General features: G+C 38.6%; 1 protein-coding gene across 1 annotated transcript; it reads right to left on the bottom strand.

Annotated features, from left to right (window-relative positions):
- Positions 1-5,219: 5,219 nt before the first annotated feature.
- LOC140182306 (uncharacterized) lies at positions 5,220-5,582 on the bottom strand. Its single transcript, XM_072228468.1, has one exon. It carries the CDS (start codon positions 5,580-5,582, stop codon positions 5,220-5,222), a length of 363 nt encoding a protein of 120 aa, XP_072084569.1.
- Between the last annotated feature and the right edge of the window lie 16,146 nt (positions 5,583-21,728).

Raw genomic sequence — 21,728 nt, forward strand, 5'->3', positions numbered from 1 at the left:
CAATAGAGGCTAACTTGAACGCCTCGAGGTGTTTCATGGTGACTCTGTACGATAGGGATAACTCTGAGCTTAACATGGTGAAGATGACTGGTGCGTAAAAATTGAACTCGCACAACTTCACCCGCAAGTGCACTGGGTCGTCCAAGTAATACCTCAAGTGAGTGAGGATCGATCCCACGAGGATTGTTGGATTGAGCAAGCAATAGTTATCTTGCAGAACTTAGTCAGACAAATCAAAAAGAGAGTTGTTGTTGTTGAATGCGCATAAACAAGGAAATAAAGAAAAATAGTAAAGAATGGATGTAGAAATAACGAGAAATTAGTTAAGGCATCGAGGATGCTTTATCTTTCCGGATTAATACTTCTTACCGACTACTTTAACAATGAATGATTCATTCTATGGCAAAGTTGTAAGTGCTTAACGCCATTGATCATGGTCAATTAATCGTCTCTAATACATATCAAACGCCATTGATTGTGGTCATTTAATATGAACGAGGGTGAAGCTCACATAATTCATTCTCCCTTGATCCTACCCAAAACACCACAAACAAGGTCAAATCTACCGGATCGGAGAATAAAGCTCAATGTTCTAGCTTTAGCGCCACAGAAACCTCATTACCCATGACTAACAAGACTATATGTCACTTATCCCAATTAGCCCAGATGAATTATTGGTCTAGGTGATGCATTCTCAAGCTTATAGCTCAATACTATCCGGGTCAGCACTTGCAAGAACTCATGTAGAATAAGGGGTTATACTCTCGTTCCACTCCAGATTCTTTAGATGAAGAATTACAATACATCATAGAATGGCATCAAACATATATTAAAATAGATAAGTAATCATATTAATCCATAGGAATAAGCAGAGCCCCTAAACTTAACCTAGGAGGTTTAGTTGCTCATAATTTACAGAGAAAATAGAGAAGATCTGTCTAGTGTTTCGTAAAATTCATACTTAATCCTAAGTGATCTCCCCTTTAAATAGTAAATACTAACCCTAAGAAATGTTAAATTTAAATTAAAAAGTACAAAGATAAGAATACATAAGCTAAGGAGTGCTAAAATACACTTTGGTCCCACTTTGGTTGAGTGCTTCGTCCAAGCCTGGCGTTCAACTTGGAGAATGGGCATTGAACGCCAGGTTGGGGGTGAATATGCTGCTGCCTTTCTCTGTTGGTGGCATTGAACGTCAGCTATGGGCGTTCAACGCTGGGCCTGGTCCTTCTTGGGCGTTGAACTCTAGATGTGGACGATCAACGCCAGTTATAGTTAGTGATCTGGAAAAGAAGTATAAACTATCATATATTGTTGGAAAGGTATAAAAGTTAGCTTTCCAATGTCGTTAAGAACGCATTAATTGGACCTCTATAGCTCAAGATATGCTTGTTGGAATGCACAGAGGTTAGGATTTGACAGCATCTGCTATCCTTTCTTCATCTCTGAACAGGACTTTGCCAACTTTGGCCAAAAATGCCCAAAAATCACCTAAAATTATAGGAAAAATACAAAAACTCAAAGTAGCATCCAAAAGGTGAATTTTGCACTAAAACACACTAAAACATAATAAGAATTAATAAAATCTAACTAAAAACAATATGAAAATGCTATGAAAAAGCGTATAAGATATCCACTTATCACAACACCAAACTTAAACTGTTGCTTGTCCTCAAGCAAAAAAAAAACAAGATAGGACTAAAAGAAGAGAAAAATACATGAGGTCTCAGAGTTGTCAATGAAGCTCAGTTCCAATTATTGAATGGGGCTATAAGTTCTTTATTTCTGAACAGCTTTGGCATCTCACTTTACTTTAAAGCTCTGAAATATTGGCATCCTTTGGAACTTAGAATCTGGATGATATTATTGATTCTCCTCTTTTTGTTTTTCTTGATTCTTGAACACAAATTCTTTTTGGTGCTTTGCACCTTTGAGCCTAGCCGTGACTCTAAGTGTTTTGTTTTCAAGTATTACCACCGGATAAATAAACGTCACAAGCACTTAACTGGGGAACCCTTTGGATTCGAATTTAGCTTTGCTTAAATTCCCAGACAGTGGTGCTCAAAGTTCTTAAGCGTACTCTTTTAGCTTTGGATCACAACTTTTAATGCTCAGTCTCAAGCTTTTTACTTGACACCTTCACACCATAAGCATATAGTTAAGGATAGCAACTCATTTGAGCTTTTTAGGCCAATTTTGACCTCCTAACCATTGATGCTCAAAGCCTTGGATCTTTGCTTTTTCAAATTTTTCTTTTTCTCTTTTTATTTTATTTTCTTTTTCTTTTTGCTGTTTCTTTTGCTTCAAGAATCAATATTTTTTATTTTCCAGAGAATCCAAAATACATCTCTAAATTCACCATTCTTTCAAGACCCAATATGCTCAACTCCAATATCAATTATGCACAGTTTATTCATACATTCAGAAAATAAAGGTAAGGCCACCACATCTTAAATAATTAGAGTAACTCATGATATAACTCGAAATCTTATGTACCTTTACTGCTTCTTTTTTCAATAATTTTTTTTCTTTTAAGCTTGATGAGGAATACATAAGATATCTTATAACAAAACAAAGAAAAAAAAATACTAGAAAGGAACAAAATATTGAATGTGATCATGCACTAGAATAGAAAACAGGTAAAAATAAAGTACAAGGAAAGTAGATAAGATAAGCGAAAAGGGAGAATGAAACGTGACCACCTCAGTGATGGTGGCTACTGCTCCCTCGGGTGAATTCTCTGGAGCGTTTGAGCTCTTTAATGTCTCGCCCCTGTCTCAGCTGCTCCTCCTTTATGATTCTCTGATCCTCCCTTATCTGATGGAGGATGACAGAATGATCTTGATGCTCTATCCTCAGCTGATCCACAGATGAAGTCAGCTCCTCTAGAGATGTGTTCCGTTGGTCCTAATAGTAACGAGGAGGAAAGTGCATTTTCTGAGGCATCTCCGGGATCTCCGGTGGAGGCGGCTGAATAGGCTCGTGCTGTGGTCCGTGTGCAAGCTCCCTGACATGCTCCATCCTCTTTTTTGGGATGGGTTTGTCCATCTCAATGAGGGTGTCTCCTCCTATGCGAACTCTAGCTGAGTTGCACAGGCGATAGATAAGGTGGGGAAATGCTAGTCATGCTTGGTTGGAGGCCTTTTCTGCCATCTTGTATATTTCTTGAGGTATCACCTCGTGCACCTCAACCTCATTCCCGAGCATGATGCAAGGAATCATTATTGCTCGGTCAATAGTAACCTCAGATCGGTTACTTGTGGGGATGATGGAGCGTTGGATAAGCTCTAACCATCCTCTGGCCACAGGCTTGAGGTCAAGCCTACCCAGTTGGTAGGGCTTGCCTTGTGCATCCCTCCTCTATTGATCTTCTTTCACACAGATATCCGCAAGCACTTGCTCCAGCCTTTGGTCAGAGTTGACCCTTCGTGTGTAAGAGTGTGGGTCACCTTGCATCCTAGGCAATCATAGTGCCAATCTCATACTCTCCGGGCTAAAATATAGGATTTGCTCTCTAACCATGGTGCGCCAGTTTTTAGGCACTGGGTTCACACTAGTGTCATGCTTTTTTGGTGACCCAAGTATTAGCATAGAATTCTTGCACCATTAATATTCCAACTACTGAAATTGGATTGGTCAGAATTTTCCAATCTCTTCTCCAGATTTCTTATTGGATTTCTGGATACTAATCTTCTTTGAGTCTGAAAATGACCTTGGAAATCATCATTTTATGCCTTACCACTCTATAGAAGTGGTCTTGATAAGCCTTGGTGAGGAATCTCCATGTTTTCCAAGGTTCAGAGACAGAAGCGGGGGATTTTCCTTTTCTCTTTCTTGAGGATTCTCCCGTTTTTGGTGCCATGGAGAATAGGAATAGAAAGAAAAAAGTAGAACTTTCCAACACCAAACTTAAGAACTTTGCTCGTCCTTGAGCAAATAGTAACAAAAGAAAAGTAAGATAGTAGAAGATAGAAGAAAAAGAGAAAGGGGAGAGGGTAGAGAGGCTTCGGCCAAGTAGGGATGTAGAAGGAAGAAAGAAAGTGTATAAAGGGTAATATGGAAGAAGGGAAGAGTATGGTGAAGGTGTGAGTATGAATGAATGAAATGAGGGGTATTTATAGGGGTGGGAGGGATATGAATTCGGTCATATGGGAGGGAAGAATAGGAGGGGGTTTGAATTTGAAGTGGGTGAGGTTGGCGGGAAAGGTGATGGGAATGTGATTGATGAGTGTGTATTAGAAAGAGGGAAAGTAGGGTATGGGAATCAAGGTTGAAAAAGTAGGAGAGAGAAGGGAAGGAGTGAATGAAAGGTGGGATAGGTGAGGGTTGGGTGGGACCCACTAGTTAAGAAGCTTTAAAATCTGAGTTCCCCTACTCCCTCCTGGGTGTTCAACTCTAGGTATGGGCGTTGAACGCCAGGAGTGGATCATATTTTTTTTTGAATGGTGGGGGCATTCAACGCCAGGTTTGGGCGCTGAATGCCCTATGGGGACCAAGAAAATGGTCCTAGGGCTCCTCCATGGGAATTGAACGCCCAGCTTTCATCCCCTTGCCGGCGTTGGGCGCCAGTTCTGGCATTCAACGCTAGTAAGGGATACTTCCAGGGTGTTTTGTTTTCACTCCTATGCATTCCTGTTCCTGTTCTAGGTGCTACACATGATCACAAACGTTAAAAATCAAGGGAAAACTATGGAAATTAACAGGAAATAAAATAATATAAAATCAAACTAAAATAAATGAAAAGAAAGAGAATGAGAATACTATACTAATGGTTGGGTTGCCTCCCAGCAAGCGCTTCTTTACCGTTATTAGCTTGACGGACACCTCCTTTATGGAGGTTCATAGGGGCTCAGATCTTCACCCCTCATGGTGAACTTTTTTCCTGTCCTCTCATGGATCAGTTCAACATGTTCTAGAGACAGGATCTTGTTTACAGTATATGGAATTACTGGACTTCTAGTGAAGACAACTATCAAGCCAGGTGAGAAGTCTTCAGTTAGAATCTTCTTGTTCCTCCAGCTTTTGGGTACCTTTTTATTGGTACCTCATTCCTCAATATCTGATAGTGGATGCCTAACACCAAACTTAGGTTTAATATCTGGGGGCTCTGTAAGGCTCTGTACTGAGAGAGAAGGTTGAAACACTAAGTATTGCACAGTAGTACCTCCTTTGTCAGGAAGAGAATGAGGGTTGGGGATCTTGAACAGGATATGATCTTCCTAGAGCCTCAAAATCAGCTCTCTCTTTTCCACATCAATCAAGGCCTTTGCAGTAGCTAGGAAAACTTTTCCAAGGATGATGGAGTTCTCTCTAGCCTCCCCCGTGTCTAGTATCATGAAATCTGCAGAGAGATAAAGGTTTTCAACCTTTACAAGGACATTTTTCACCATGCCATATGCCCGTTTCAGGGACTTATCTGTCATCTCCAGTGAGATTCTGGTGAGCTGCACCTCCTGGATACCCAGCTTCCTCATCACAGAGAGAGGCATAAGGTTAATGCTGGAGCCAAGGTCGTACAATGCCTTCTCAAAGGTGATGGTCCCTATAGTATAGGTAATTAGGAAGCTTCCGGGATCTGGCATCTTTGGGGGCAGCTTCTTCTGGACCTTGGTTAGTACCACAGTCTCATCTCCCCTCAATACCTTCTTTTCAGAGATGGCATTCTTTAGACAGGCTATAGAGGGGGGTTGCTTGTCCAACACCTCTACAAAAGAGATATTGACTTGCAGCTTTTTTAGGACTGCCAAGAATTAAGCAAGTTCCTCATCCTCATGCTCCTCTTGCACGTACAAAGAGGGTTGTACATCAGGCTCCTCCATCTTCACAGGGATGTGTATGGAGATATTCTCAGTCATCCCCTGAGCCTTGATCTCCTTCAGTTCCTCAGTAGCAGGCTCCTCCTTGGGTTCGACCTCAGCTTCCATGGTGAGGGCCTTGCACTCTTCCTGTGGATTCACTTTTGTGTTGCTTGAAAGAGTGTTGGAGGGAGTCTCTGGGATCCTCTTGCTCAGTTGACCTACCTGTATCTCTGAATTTTGAATGGATGACCTAGTTTCTGCCATGAAACTGTGCGTGACCTTGGAGAGGTTAGAGACTATAGTAGCTAAGTCAGAGAGGCTTCGTATGGGTGTCTCCATCTGCTACTGAGAGGGTTAGAATGGTCTGTTGTTGAACCTGTTCTGGTTCGTTCCACCTTGATTGTTACTGAAGCCTTGTTGAGGCCTCTACTGATCTCTCCACCCGAAGTTGGGGTGATTCCTCCATCCTTGATTGAAAGTATTCAAATAGGGATTGTAGTTGGAGTTTCTGGAGGCATTTCCCATGTAGTTCACCTCCTCCATGGTGGTCCATGCACTGTCACCAGCGTCCACTTCAGTCACAAACTTGATATTATTAATAACAGTGTCAGTGTAGTTTTAAGTTGGTAACACTCGATGTTTCAGTATGAGCATGTCATTCTAAAAATTAGGTCGTTGTATTTTCTCTCTAATTTCAAGGTTGTTGTACCATTAGGTTTGTGGTTAAAGAAAATAAAGGAAGATTATGAAATTGTATGGCAAGCAAACAAAAGCTTAGAGTGTAAGAATATGGCGAGATTTAAGAGAACTTAAAATTCTACCTTATTTCAACATTACATAAAATAAATTCGGTAGATTGAATGTTAATATGTTTCTTCGTTACAGTAGTTGCTTATAGATGGCTATGAAAAACATATCTTTTGTACTATGTTGGTGTCATTTCGTTGATTGAAGGTGTCTCATAGACTTATAAAGCAGGGTACGAATTTCCTTTCTTGAAGAGAGACTCTTAAACAAATAATCCGATGAACCCACTTGAACCAATCCAATTTAGATTGGATTGGATTGGATTGATTCAAATTTAAAGGGGGAAGATCCATGGATCCGAACCAATTAAATTTGAACATCTCGAATTTAATATCTGTTAGATAATTAAATCAAGAACATTCAAAAATAGTATAAATACAACATGCTAGAATATTAAAAAAATTTGAAATCAAATTGAATTAAAATTAGAAACCAAGTTGCACCATAAATTAGAAGGTCGTAGAAATTACAAAAATGAAAATTATTTTTTTCTAGTGCAAAATAACACAATATTCACGAGGAATGAAGATTCATGAATTGGAAGCTTCAAGTTGATGACTAAGCTTGAAGAATTTGAAGCAAATTTGAATAAGGAAGTTGATTAGTCAAAGTTTCTACTAATTTTATGAAATATTACAACTAATACTTAGTTGTTATAAGAATTATTATTTTAGAGAAAAGGACAAATAGGTCCCTGACATTTTTTTTCGTGGACATTTTAGTCCCTAAGGATTGGAAAATATGTTCATGTCTCTATCCCTTCCAAAACGCGAAGAAATTTACTCCTCCATTGAAGTGACTCTGTTGGACCCAACGAAAAAGTCTGATATGGCTCCCGTGGCGCTGACCTGGCCATTATGGGAGCACACGTGACATGTAACTTTTTAAAACAGCACATATTAGTCATCTCATACCAAAACGTGTAACTTTTCGAAACAGGACATATTAGTCCTCCCACATCAAAATGACGTTGTTTCACCCAAACCCCCAATCTTTCAAATTTATGAGCCATAAACCTTCAAATGCACAGAAAACGGTGAAATGGGTTAAGTGGGTCACTGTCCTCATTCACCTCCAACTCCTTCCTCAGTCTCTAATCATTTTTCCGCCACCTTCACATCCCTTAACAACCTCCTCTCCCTCTCCAACACTATTCTCCAAGTTACTCCTCCCTTTCCCAACCTCATCACATGCCCCTTTAACCCCAACCACCTCCTGCCCCCTGGTGAGGAGAAGTATTATTGCAATTGGGGCTTCTTTCTGATGGGTTTTGTCTTTGAGAGCTTGAAATCCAATGTTGCGCCGGAAACAGTGGCTTCCAATTGCATGCAGCAGCCGGTGCCAATTGCAGTGGCACTTACGATGGTTGATGTTTCGGGTAGTGTGGGTTTACGAAAGCGAGGGAGTCCCCAAGGGTGGTTTGAGATGGTTAAAATGTTATGGTTTTAAGTTGCAGGTAGTTTTAGAAAACATTTTATGAGTTTCTTTTTCTTTTTTTGGATGAAAACCAATATGATTTTGTTCTATTCAGGGAACGAGGAAATCTGAATGCAATGTGGAACATTTTGTTTGTTTGTTTTGTAGTAATTGTTCTTTCATTGGTTGATAAATTAAAACGTAGCACTATTCTATTCAAATTTGCTCCTACAGAAGCTGTTTAAACGTGGGTGTTTAGTGCTTACCATTTAGGAGTTTGTCATTCAGAACGAGTTTGAAAAGGGCCATTCAAAATTTCTCTGTTTAGGTGGGTTTGGAAGCATTCTTAATACTTGCATTTATATAATTTTTGACTTATTAATGTCAGTGTCTAGTTTAATAAGGCAACACTATTTGTAGTAACTACCAAAAGAATTCCCTTATAAGATATTCATTCAACAAACCATAGACAATGGCTGTACTTAAATCCCCAGAAAGCTAAGAAAGCTGCTCAAGTTGCTACAATTATTGAAGTAAGGAATCACAAATCTTCAACTCTATTACCTTCTAAAACCAAAGGTCAAAACTACAGGTGATAAGATATTCAATATGACTATCTAAATTTCTATTTTAAACATTTTCAACTGGAGAACAATTTTGTTGATTAACCATAAATTTTAATGGTTGAATAAATGAAAGTACAAACTAAAAGTCTGGTTGGTTTGATATCGCATTTGATCTTATGAAAACACAACTTTATGATTCTATGAAGAGTTTTTGATAGCTCATGGTACGATCTGAGAGTATGTCATAAGCGAAAATGCTTTCTTTTCTTTGATGATATACAGAAGGTTCTAATTGGGGATGCAAATCTAGCAGTTATTTACATAAAGGGAATCAGGTACAAAGAATACAATGCACAATGGCAGCATAAAAATAACGACGTCATTTTGGTGTGGGAGGACTAATATTTCCTGTTTTGAAAAGCTACACGTTTTGGTGTGAGAGGACTAATATGTCCTGTTTTGAAAAGTTACATGCCACGTGTGCTCCCGTAACGGCCAGTTCAGCGCCACGGGAGCCACGTCAGACTTTTCTGTCGGGTCCAACGGAGTCATTTCAATGGAGGGGTAAATTTGTCTGCATTTTGGAGGGGTCAGGGACATGAATATATTTTCTAATCCTTGGGGACTAAAATGTCTGCGGAAAAAAAGGTTAGGGACCTATTTGTCCTTTTTTTATTATTTTATTATGAAAGTTTGCCTATATAAAGACTTCATATGTATGTTAGTAATAATCTCTCCATATGAATAAAAATGTATTGAGTTATTAGAAATTCTCTTCTACTTTGTGAGCATGTTGTTGGTGACTTTGAGAGCCAAAAAGATGATAGTGTCATTTATGAGTGAGAGCTTTTAGGACTAACAAATTGTGGGTATTTTACTTACATTTGGTATCAGAGCTGGTTAATCCAGCACCTAGTATTTGAGAGGTTGTGAGGTGTGAGAGAGCTCTTATATTGTTGTTTGTTTATAGAGTCAGTATGGCAAACACTTTCAATGTTGTGTGGTCCGGTCCCAAATTAGATGAAAAACTCGATTCTAATTATTAGTAGACTTTGATGTCTAACCATTTAAAGGCATAGAACCTGTGAAATTGTATTGAACCGAGCTTGCAAGAAGAAGAAGATGTTGTCCAATAGAGGAGAGATCAATTGGCGCTGTTTCAAATTCATCAAATAGTAGATTATATGGTGTTTGGCAAAATAGCAAATGACAAAAGTGCAAAAAAAGCACGGAACACATTGAAGCTATCGTACAAAGGAGTAGATAAAGCGCATAAAGCAAAGTTACCATCTTTGCAAAGAGAATATGAAAGGTATGAGATGTCTAGCTAAAAAATTGTTGAGCAATATTTTACTCATGTTACAGATCTTGTCAATAAGATGAGAGTCTATAAAAAAGATATGACCAACAGCAAAGTGATGGAAAATATTTTTCACACCATGCCGGTGGAGTATGATAATGTGTGACTATAATACTAGAGTCGCATAAGATGGATACCATAACAATTATAGAGTTGCAAGGAACCATGAAAAGTCACATAAGTAGAATATTGGAGAAGTCAGAAAAACTGGTGCGGAATTTATAACCCACAAACTAACAGGCAAGTACACCGGGTCGTACCAAGTAGTACCTCAAGTGAATGAGGGTCGATATTGATGGACTAAGCAACAATGCACTACAAGAAAAAATAATATTTGTAACAAAAAAAATTGTTACAAAAAATTTGAATTTTGAAACAAAAAGAATTCGTAACAAAAAGGACTGTTGCAGTACGTCCCATTACAAAAAGTTTTTATAACAAAAAATAAAACTGTTACAATACAAAGTAATATTTTGTAAAAATTTGTTTTAATACAAAAACCAAAATTTGTTACAAAAGTGGTAATAATTTTTCACCTTTAAAATGTTTTTCGTAACAATATATTTTTTTCTATCATAAACTTTTCTTACAAAATCTAACTTGATTTTGTAACATTTTTTTTAGTTACGAAAAAACATTTATTTTGCAATAATTTTTTTGAATACAAATTGCATACATAATTAACCAAATGATTTTTTTAATTAATTGATATATTAACTAATTTACTGTGCAAGTCAATATTTATATAATATGTAATAACATAGATAATTCAAACATGCTTCATTTAACTAAAATTGTTTTAAAATAAAATAACATTAGTGTCTACATTGATTAGTTCCACAAGTTATATTTCTTCACAAGTTCAACCAAAAGTTACAAATCTAACATAGATTAGTGTCTCTATAAATCAAAATATTCTTGAATCCTTTAGGTAGCATGTTGTCACTATTTTTGCACTCCTGTAAATGAGAAAAATCGAAACAAAAATTAGAAACAAGATATAACACTAATTACAATTTTTTTTCATTCACTTTTATTCAAAAATAATAGTAAGCCTAATTTGGCAAAACAGACTTTCACTAATTTGAATCAACCAAGAATATTATGACAACAAGCTACAAAGTAATTACTTAACCAACTATGTCTTTGAAATGTCTCCTCATAACATACCTCCAATACTTCATCAAATTCAACTAGGCTCTTTCTTATGCTGAAGCAGAACTTTTTCTGCATTAATTTGCAACCCCAAGAGTTGTACATACGTGATGATTCCACTATGTATCATGAAAGAAGAATTGTCATTATATGAGAAGATGAGTAAAAAAGCACAGGTTCAGACGTCTTTCCTCTTTCCAAAATCAAATATATCCTAATAATGAATGATAATGTTAATAAGTAGATTATAACCTGCTTCACAATGGCATCACCTTTAATTGGGATATCCTCATCATTTGTAATCTTTGATATAAATCTGACATCCCATTCCGTATCAAAATTGAACTTTTGAAACATCTCGTCGTGTAAGTTGTAACAAGGATAATGTGAGAATTGTTGACAGCTCTTAATTAGTAAAATAGACTCATCCAGTCTACCACAAGAAACCCAGATGTAAACAAACAAAATAAGAAGCAGAAAACATTTAAAAATTTAGACATAAGATTCAGTCCTTATCTTTTGCAGACAAAGGGGATACAAATTCAAACCTATACCTCATTGAAATGTTCTATTCATAAAAACAATAGTTGTATTTGTTTCCATAAAGAGATCAGGCACCCAAAGTGCGTAAAATAGATCTCTCGCACGATGCTTTTCCTGCAAACATAACATTATTAACACAGTTAGATATGGAAGTTATAGAACATGGATAAACTATTACCTTTCCTCTTGCCTCCCCTTTGATCAATACCATTGGATGTCCCATTTGTTCCACGGATGTAGCTGCCAGTGGCACAGATATTGTGAATAGAAACACCAATTCCCCCTGCTGATTTGCTAATGACAGCACACTCTTTCAAAGTATCATATATTCCCTCTATACTATCATCTTTCATATATATGAAGAAGCAACTACTCAACTGTCAAGCATATAAAGATAGCCAATTAAATCAGGTCTCCAATGATCAGTTCACCAACAGTGGGAAAAAATAAAACACAAGCTCACAAAAAGACAGGAAAAACCTTACTTGGCGTTGGCTCCTTTTTGCATGGGTAAGTGAGGTGCAGATTTTTCTTAAGCTGGATGCACTTCCACCAATTCTTTGTTTGCTTCCAACAATGGATGCTATTTGATAGACGGCCAAATCACATATAGGTTAGGAACTCGATTATCCAAAAATGGAATTAGTGTTGTAAGTATAGTCCTAACCCAACGAGTTGGCCACCGGTCAAATTGGAAATTCACAAGATGTGTCACAATTTAAAACTAATTCAGAACCGAGAGTATTTGACTCCCGAGTCGTCTCCCAAGGAGTAATTTTAGAACAATGAGTGTGCAAATCCGGTTGTAGTAATCAAGGGGTTGTCAATGAAGAAATGAACACATAAAGCAGTAAAAGAACATGCAAAATTGTAATGATTGAACTAATGAAGAAATTAAAGAACCGAATATGTAATATAAACAAGTAAAGTATAAAAGAGATCAACATAGAAGTATATGAAAGATTAAAAGCATAAAAAGAGTCTTGACTTGGAGTGAGCTAAGGGTCCTTTCCTTGTTGGAACCACAACTATGACAATTATGATGGATTAATCTCACTTGATCAACCCTCACATCGGAAGGTAAGTTAAATGAGCATAAGTGTTCCCAACCCACAAATCCTAAATTGCTTGCTAATTGGCTTAGCAACAAATTAGCGTTAGTGGAAACAAGAACATTTAACAATCCACGAATTCATACTAAATGTTGGACATTCCAACTCTAGAAACCCAATTGCTCACTTTACCCAAGCCAAAAACCAAAAATTTAGCCTAAAACCATGTTTGACATTTTGTCAAACACTTGGTGGGCAAAAACCTTAAACATGGAGAAAATGAGAAAATGCTTGAAACTAAAAGCAACAATTGATCTCAATTAACAAGAATAACACAAGAAAGCATGAAACAATCATCAAACATCAAATTCATCAACAAGAAATTAAAATTGCAAGAGAGAAGCAAAATTGAACTATAACTTGAATTAGAAGAAAGAGTAATGACAATGTAACTATAAAGAGTAATAACAAGAGAATACTTACAATGAAAGCTAGCAAAATTCAAGATAAAAAATGAAAATGGCACTTGAATGAAAAACCCTAATATAAACCCTAATAGAGATGATGAAAAACTTAGAAAAAACTAACTAAAACTTCCTACTACTACTCCTAAAACTACTAATGATATGCTATGTTATGTCCTTTATTTCTCCTCCAATATGAGCTAGAAGACTTTAGAAATGGGCCTCCAAAGCCCCCAAATCACGAGTCACGTGCCATTTTAATGAAGTCATGTGCGGACACCTGTGCGGACGCACAGATGTGTGCGTCCGTACACCTTGCGAGAAATCCAGTCCTGTAAGTATGCACAGGTAGCTGTGCGCACGCACACTAGGCGATGCTTGAATGGACGCGTGACGCGCTCGAAGCAATCCACGCGCTCTAATTGGGCAGTGATGTGCGGATATTTTATACGCTTTTTGGGGTTAATTTTATGTAGTTTTTAGGATGTTTTAGTTAAGTTTTTAGTATATTTTCATTAGTTTCTAGGAAAAAATTCATATTTCTGAACTTTACTATGAATTTCTGGGCTTTTCTGTAATTTCAGATATTTTCTGGCTGAAATTGAGGGAGTTGAGCAAAAATCTGATTCGGGCTGAAAAAGGATTGCTGATGCTGTTGGATTCTGACCTCTCTGCACTCGGAATGGATTTTCTGGAGCTACAGGAGTCCAATTGGTGCGCTTCCAATTGCGTTGGAAAGTAGACATCCAGGGCTTTCCAGCAACATATAATAGTCCATACTTTTCTCAAGGATAGTGATGTAAACTGGCGTTCCACGCCAGTTCCATGTTGTAGTCTGGCGTCCAGCGCCAGAAACAGGTTACAAGTTGGAGTTCAACGCCAGAAACAGGTTACAACCTGGCGTTGAATGCCCAAAACAGCCCAGGCACGTGAGAAGCTTTAGTCTCAGCCCCAGCACACACCAAGTGGGCCCCAGAAGTGGATTTCTGCACTATCTATCATAGTTTACTCATTTTCTGTAAACCTAGGTTACTAGTTTAGTATTTAAACAACTTTTAGAGATTTATTTGGTATCTCATGACATTTTTAGATCTGAACTTTGTACTTTTTGACGGCATGAGTCTCTAAACTGCACTGTTGGGGGTGAGGAGCTCTGCTGTGTTTCGATGAATTAATGTAATTACTTCTATTTTCTATTCAAACACGCTTGTTCCTATCTAAGATGTTCATTCGTGCTTCATTATGATGAATGTGATGATCCGTGACACTCATCACTATTCTCAACCTATGAACGTGTGCCTGATAACTACTTCCGTTCTTCATTAGATTGAATGAGTATCTCTTAGATTCCTTAATAAGAATCTCCGTGGTATAAGCTAGAATCTATTGGCGGCATCCTTGAGAATCCGGAAAGTTTAAACCTTGTCTGTGGTATTCTGAGTAGGATTCTGGGATTGGATGACTGTGACGAGCTTCAAACTCGCGAGTACTGGGCGTAGTGACAGACGCAAAAGGATAGTAAATCCTATTCCGGTATGATCAAGAACCTACAGATGATTAGCCATGCGGTGACAGCACACCTGGACCATTTTCACTGAGAGGAAGGATGGTAGCCATTGACAACGGTGATCCACCAACACACAGCTTGCCATAGGAGGGACGTGCGTGCGTGAAGAAGAAGACAGGGAGAAAGCAGAAATTCAAAAGACAAAGCATCTCCAAAACTCCAACATATTCTCCATTACTGCATAATAAGTATTTATTTCATGCTCTTTTATTCCTCGCAATCCAATTTGATAAGTGAATTGTTTTCCTGACTAAAAGCTACAAGGTAACCATAGATTGCTTCAAGCCAACAATCTCCATGGGATTCGACCCTTATTCACGTAAGGTATTACTTGGACGACCCAGTGCACTTGCTGGTTAGTTGTGCAAATGTGTGAAAAATAGTAATATTGACATTGACATGTAACAAATTCGTGCACCAAGTTTTTGGCGCCATTGCCGGGGATTGTTCGAGTTTGAACAACTGACGGTGAATCTTGTTGCTTAGATTCGGAAAATTTTGACTTTTGGGTCAGAGTCTTTTATATTCTCTTTAAAAAAAATTTCATTCTTAGTTATTTAAAAATACTTCTTCAAAACAAGTGTTACATTCATAACTCAGTTGGCTAGAGCGTTAGTCTGTGTTCTTGGTAATTGGGTATATTCTTTTCAAAATCTTCTTTTTCAAAAATAATGTTTCTATTAAATCTTGTGCCAAACTTTAAGTTTGGTATTTTCTTGTTGATTTTTCTTTGGTTTTCGAAAATTTTATTTTGGTTTTCTAAAAATTTTAAGTTTGGTGTTTTACCTTCATGTTCTTGTTGTTCTTGTGATTCTTCAAAGTGTTCTTGAGTCTTCCTTGTGTTTTGATCTTAAAATTTTTAAGTTTGGTGTTCCTTGGGATTTTCCCTCCAAAATTTTCGAAAACAAGGAGCATTAGATCTAAAAATTTTAAGTTGTGTGCCTTTTGTGTGTTTTTCTCTTTCATCATAAAATTCAAAAATTAAAAAAATATCTTTTCTTTATTCTACTCATAATTTTCGAAAAATTAGCATTAAATTAGTCATCAAATTTAAAAATCATATCTTTTTCAAATCATACCTTTTCCAATCAAATCCTTTCAATCATATCTTTTTCAAAACTTCCTAACCATTTTTTTCTTTCTCTCTCTCCATTTTTCGAAAATTTTCACCCATTTTTATTTATTTTATTTTAATTTATTTTATTTTCGAAATAAATAAATAAATAAATAAATAAATAAAAATATTTTTTCTCTATTTTACATCATCTCCCTTTCTCCATCATGGATCTAAGTGGAAATGAACAGTCCAGAAGGACTCTGGCGTCATATGCTAACCCCACCACTGCTTCATATGGGAGTAGTATCAGTATACCCTCCATTGGAGTCAGTAGCTTTGAGTTGAATCCTCAGCTCATTATCATGGTGCAGCAAAGTTGCCAATATTCTGGTCTTCCACAGGAAGAACCTACAGAGTTTCTGGCACAGTTTTTACAAATTGCTGACACAGTACATGATAAGGAAGTAGATAAGGATGTCTACAGATTATTACTGTTCCCATTTGCTGTAAAAGACCAAGCTAAGAGGTGGTTAAATAACCAACCTAAGGCTAGCATAAAGACATGAAAACAGCTGACAGAAAAATTCCTGAATTAATACTTTCCTCTAAAACGGATGACACAGCTAAGGCTGGATATCCAAGGCTTTAAACAAGGAGATAATGAATCTCTTTATGATGCCTGGGAGAGATACAAAGAGATGCTAAGAAAATGCCCCTCTGAAATGTTTTCAGAGTGGGTTTAGCTAGACATCTTCTATTATGGGCTTACAGAAAGAGCTCAGATGTCTCTAGACTACTCAGCTGGTGGATCTATCCACATGAGGAAGACAATTGAAGAAGCTCAAGAGCTCATTGATACAGTTGCCAGAAATCAGCATCTGTACTTAAGCAGCGAACCTTCCATGAAAGAAGAGGCTAAAACAGTGACTGCTGAACTCAGTCCTGCTGAACAAGCTACTGAATTCAATCAGCAATTAGATTTTCTAACAAAACAGTTAGCCGAATTCAAGGAGAGACTACAAGAGACAAGGATGGCTAATATAAATATGGAAGAACAATTAAAGTAAACAAAGCAGCAGCTGTCAAAACAAATAACAGAAGAATGCCAAGCAGTTCAATTAAGAAGTGGGAAAACATTAAATACCCCACCTCAAGGCAGCAGAAAGCCAAGAAATGAGCAAACTACCCAAATTCCATCTGAGGACAGTAAGAGCCCAGGAAAAAATAATTCTGGCACTAAAACGCCAGAAATTGGGTGGAAGGCTGGCGCTGAACGCCCAAACCATGCTCAGGACTGGCGTTCAACGCCAGAAACAAGCAAGGAACTGGCGTTCAACGCCCAAAGGAAGCACAGTTCTGGCATTCAGACGCCAGGAACAGATGAGGAGTTGGCGTCTAACATCACTCCAGCTTCCAACCCTGGCACTCAATTGCCAGTGAGGGATCAGACACACACAAGTGCTGATGACAACCCCTCTAAAAGGGCTTCTTCAACCACTTCTGTAGGAAATAAACCTGCAGCAACCAAAGTTGAGGAATATAAAGCCAAGATACCTTATCCTCAAAAACTTCGCCAAGAGGAGCAGGATAAGCAATTTGCTCGCTTTGCAGATTATCTCAGGACTCTTGAAATAAAGATTCTGTTTGCAGAAGCACTTGAGCAAATACCTTCTTATGCCAAGTTCATGAAAGAGATCTTAAGTCATAAGAAGGATTGGAGAGAAACTGAAAAAGTTCTCCTTACTGAAGAATGCAGTGCAGTCATTCTGAAAAGCTTCCCTGAAAAGCTTAAAGATCCCGGAAGCTTTCTGATACCATGCATATTAGAGGGTAATTGCACCAAGACAGCCTTATGTGATCTTGGGGCAAGCATCAACCTAATACCTGCATCCACTATCAGAAAGCTTGGTTTAACTGAAGAAGTTAAACCAAGCCGGATATGTCTCCAACTTGCTGATGGCTCCATTAAATACCCATCAGGCGTGATTGAGGACATGATTGTCAGGGTTGGGCCATTCGCCTTTCCCACTGACTTCGTAGTACTGGAAATGAAGGAGCACAAGAGTGCTACTCTCATTCTAGGAAGACCTTTCCTAGCAACTGGACGAACTCTCATTGATGACCAAAAGGGAGAAGTCACCCTGAGAGTCAATGAGGATGAGTTTAAGTTGAATGCTGTCAATGCCATGCAGCATCCAGACACACCAAAAGACTGTATGAAAGTTGATCTTATTGACTCTTTGGTGGAGGAGATCAACATGGCTGAAAGTCTCGAATCAGAGCTGGAAAACATCTTTAAAGATGTTCCGCCTGATCTAGAGGATTCAGAGGAATTGAAAGAGTCTCTGAAATTTCCTCAGGAAGAGGAAAAACCTCCTAAACCCGAGCTTAAACCATTACCACCATCCCTGAAATATGCATTTCTGGGAGAAGGTGATACTTTTCCAGTGATCATAAGCTCTGCTTTAAATCAACAGGAAGAGGAAGCACTAATTCAAGTGCTAAGGACACACAAGACAGCTCTTGGGTGGTCCATAAGTGACCTTAAGGGCATAAGCGCAGCTAGATGCATGCACAAGATCTTATTGGAGGACAACGCTAAGCCAGTGGTTCAACCACAGAGGCGGCTAAATCCTGCAATGAAGGAAGTGGTGCAGAAAGAGGTCACCAAATTACTGGAGGCTGGGATTATTTATCCTATTTCTGATAGCCCCTGGGTGAGCCCTGTTCAAGTTGTCCCCAAAAAGGGAGGCATGACAGTGGTTCATAATGAAAAAAAGAACTGGTTCCTAAAAGAACAGTTACAGGGTGGCGCATGTGTATTGACTACAGAAGGCTCAATACAGCCACCAGGAAGGATCATTTTCCTTTACCATTCATAGACCAGATGCTAGAGAGACTAGCATGTCATGATTATTACTGCTTTTTGGACGGCTATTCAGGCTACAACCAAATTGCAGTAGATCCTCAGGATCAAGAGAAAACAGCATTCACATGTCCATCCGGAGTATTTGCTTACAGAAGGATGCCATTTGGGCTGTGTAATGCACCTGCAACCTTTCAGAGATGCATGCTCTCTATTTTCTCTGATATGGTGGAAAAATTTCTGGAAGTCTTCATGGATGACTTCTCCGTATATGGAGACTCATTCAGCTCCTGTCTTGATCACCTAACACTGGTTTTGAAAAGATGCCAAGAGACCAACCTGGTTTGAAACTGGGAAAAATGTCACTTTATGGTGACTGAAGGGATTATCCTTGGGCATAAAATTTCAAACAAGGGAATAGAGGTGGATCAAGCTAAAATAAAGGTAATTGAAAAATTACCACCACCTGCCAATGTTAAGGCAATCAGAAGCTTTCTGGGGCATGCAGGATTCTATAGGAGGTTTATAAAGGATTTTTCAAAAATTGCAAAACCTCTAAGCAATCTGCTAGCTGCTGACATGCCATTTTTGTTTGACACAAAGTGCCTGCAGGCGTTTGAAACTCTGAAAGCTAAGCTGGTCACAGCACCAGTTATCTCTGCACCAGAATGGACATTACCATTCGAATTAATGTGTGATGCCAGTGATCACGCCATTGGTGTAGTACTGGGGCAGAGGCATGACAAACTTCTGCATGTCATTTATTATGCTAGCCGTGTTTTAAATGATGCCCAGAAAAATTACACAACCACAGAAAAGGAGTTGCTTGCAGTGGTCTATGCCATTGACAAGTTTAGATCATACTTAGTAGGATCAAAAGTGATTGTGTACACTGACCATGCTGCTCTTAAATATCTACTTACAAAGCAAGATTCAAAACCCAGGCTTATAAGATGGGTATTGCTTCTGCAAGAGTTTGATATAGAAATAAAAGACAGAAAAGGGACAGAAAACCAAGTGGCTGATCATCTGTCCCGAATAGAGCCAGTAGAAGGGGCGCCCTCTCCCTCTATTGAGATCTCTGAAACCTTCCGGATGAGCATTTGTTCGCCATTCAGGAAACACCATGGTTTGCAGACATTACAAACTATAAAGCTGCAAGGTTCATACCCAAGGCGTACAGCAGGCAACAAAAGAAAAAAATTAATTTCTGATGCAAAGTACTACTTGTGGGATGAACCCTATCTCTTTAAGAGATGTGCAGACGGAATAATCCGTAGGTGTGTGCCTAGAGATGAAGCATAGAGCATCTTATGGCATTGCCATGGGTCATAATATGGAGGTCATTTCGGAGGTGAGCGAACAGCCACCAAGGTCCTCCAATGTGGTTTCTACTGGCCTACACTCTACAGAGATTCCCGAGAGTTTGTACGTAACTGTGACAGTTGCCAGAGAGCTGGTAATTTGCCTCATAGTTACACCATGCCTCAACAAGGAATCTTGGAGATTGAGTTGTTTGATGTATGGGGAATTGATTTCATGGGGCCTTTCCCACCATCATACTCAAACACTTATATTCTGGTGGCAGTTGACTATGTATCAAAATGGGTAGAGGCCATTGCCACACCCACCAATGATACTAAAACAGTGCTGAAGTTCCTCCAGAAACATATATTCAGCAGGTTTGGTGTCTCTAGGGTACTAATCAGTGATGAGGGCACTCACTTCTGCAACAAACAGCTTTACTCTACCATGGTCCGGTATGGGATTCGCCACAAGGTGGCGACTCCATATCATCCACAGACAAATGGGCAAGCTGAAGTTTCTAACAGAGAACTAAAAGGAATCCTGGAACGGACTGTAAGTACCCGTAGAAAGGATTGGGCACGAAGCTTGGATGATGCTCTGTGGGCTTACAGAACAGCATTCAAGACTCCTATAGGGACCTCTCCGTACCAACTTGTGTATGGTAAGGCTTGTCACCTGCCCGTGGAATTGGAACATAAGGCCTACTGGGCAACCAGATTCCTAAACTTTGATGCCAAACTAGCTGAAGAAAAAAGATTGCTCCAGCTGAATGAGCTAGAGGAATTCAGATTCACTGCTTTCGAAAATGCCAAGCTTTATAAAGAGAAATCTAAAAGGTGGCATGACAGAAAGCTGTCATCTAGAATCTTTGAACCAGGACAAAAGGTTCTGTTGTTTAACTCTAGGCTCAGGCTATTCTCCGGGAAACTGAAATCCCGGTGGAGGGGACCATATATGATTACAAGTGTATCACCATATGGTTATGTGGAACTTCAAGACATTGATTCTGATAAGAAGTTCATTGTTAATGGACAGAGAATCAAGCACTATCTTGAAGGCAATGTTGAGCAAGAGTGCTCAAGGTTGAAGCTAGATTAAAAGCTCAGCAAGGTCCAGCTAAAGACAATAAAGAAGCGCTTGCTGGGAGGTAACCCAGCCATTGGGAAGACTTTTTCTGTTATTTTGCCCTATTCTTGATTTTATTTGTTTATATAAAGTTCATTGCTACTAAGGTAAAGAGTCAATTGTATAAGTTCACAGGGTTACAGAAGGATTCAGCATACAAAACAGAGAAAGAGAGCTCACTGGCAAGAAAACGCCAGTAAAAGTCTGTTTTGGGCGTTCAACACCCAAAAGAAGCATCCACTGGGCGTTGAACGCCAGTAAGGATAGCTATCTGGGCGTTAAACGCCAGAAAGAAGCTTCTTCTGGGCGTTGAACGCCAGAAAGAAGCTCCTTCTGGGCATTTAACGCCAGATTTATAGCGTCCTAGGCGTTCAGAAAAACGCCCAGTGACAAAGGAGTTCCTGGCGTTCAACGCCAGAAAGAAGCAACAGCTGGGCGTTGAACGCCCAGGAGAAGCAGCAATTGGGCGTTAAACGCCTAAAACATGCAGCGTTTGGGCGTTTAACGCCAGGATGGTGGGGAGGAGGTAAATTCATTTTTACTTCATATTTTTCATTTTAATTTTAATTTTCATGTTTCAATTCATGATTTCTTGCATAAACATGTTACAAACCCTGATTTCTAAAATCCCTAATTTCTAAAAA

Source organism: Arachis hypogaea, chromosome 19 (genome assembly GCF_003086295.3).
Source record: "Arachis hypogaea cultivar Tifrunner chromosome 19, arahy.Tifrunner.gnm2.J5K5, whole genome shotgun sequence".
NCBI lineage: Eukaryota > Viridiplantae > Streptophyta > Magnoliopsida > Fabales > Fabaceae > Arachis > Arachis hypogaea.

Bases quoted from the DNA above. Each gene is read 5' to 3' on its own strand.
- LOC140182306 (XM_072228468.1), bottom strand. From the start codon at position 5,582: ATGCCAGATCCCGGAAGCTTCCTAATTACCTATACTATAGGGACCATC.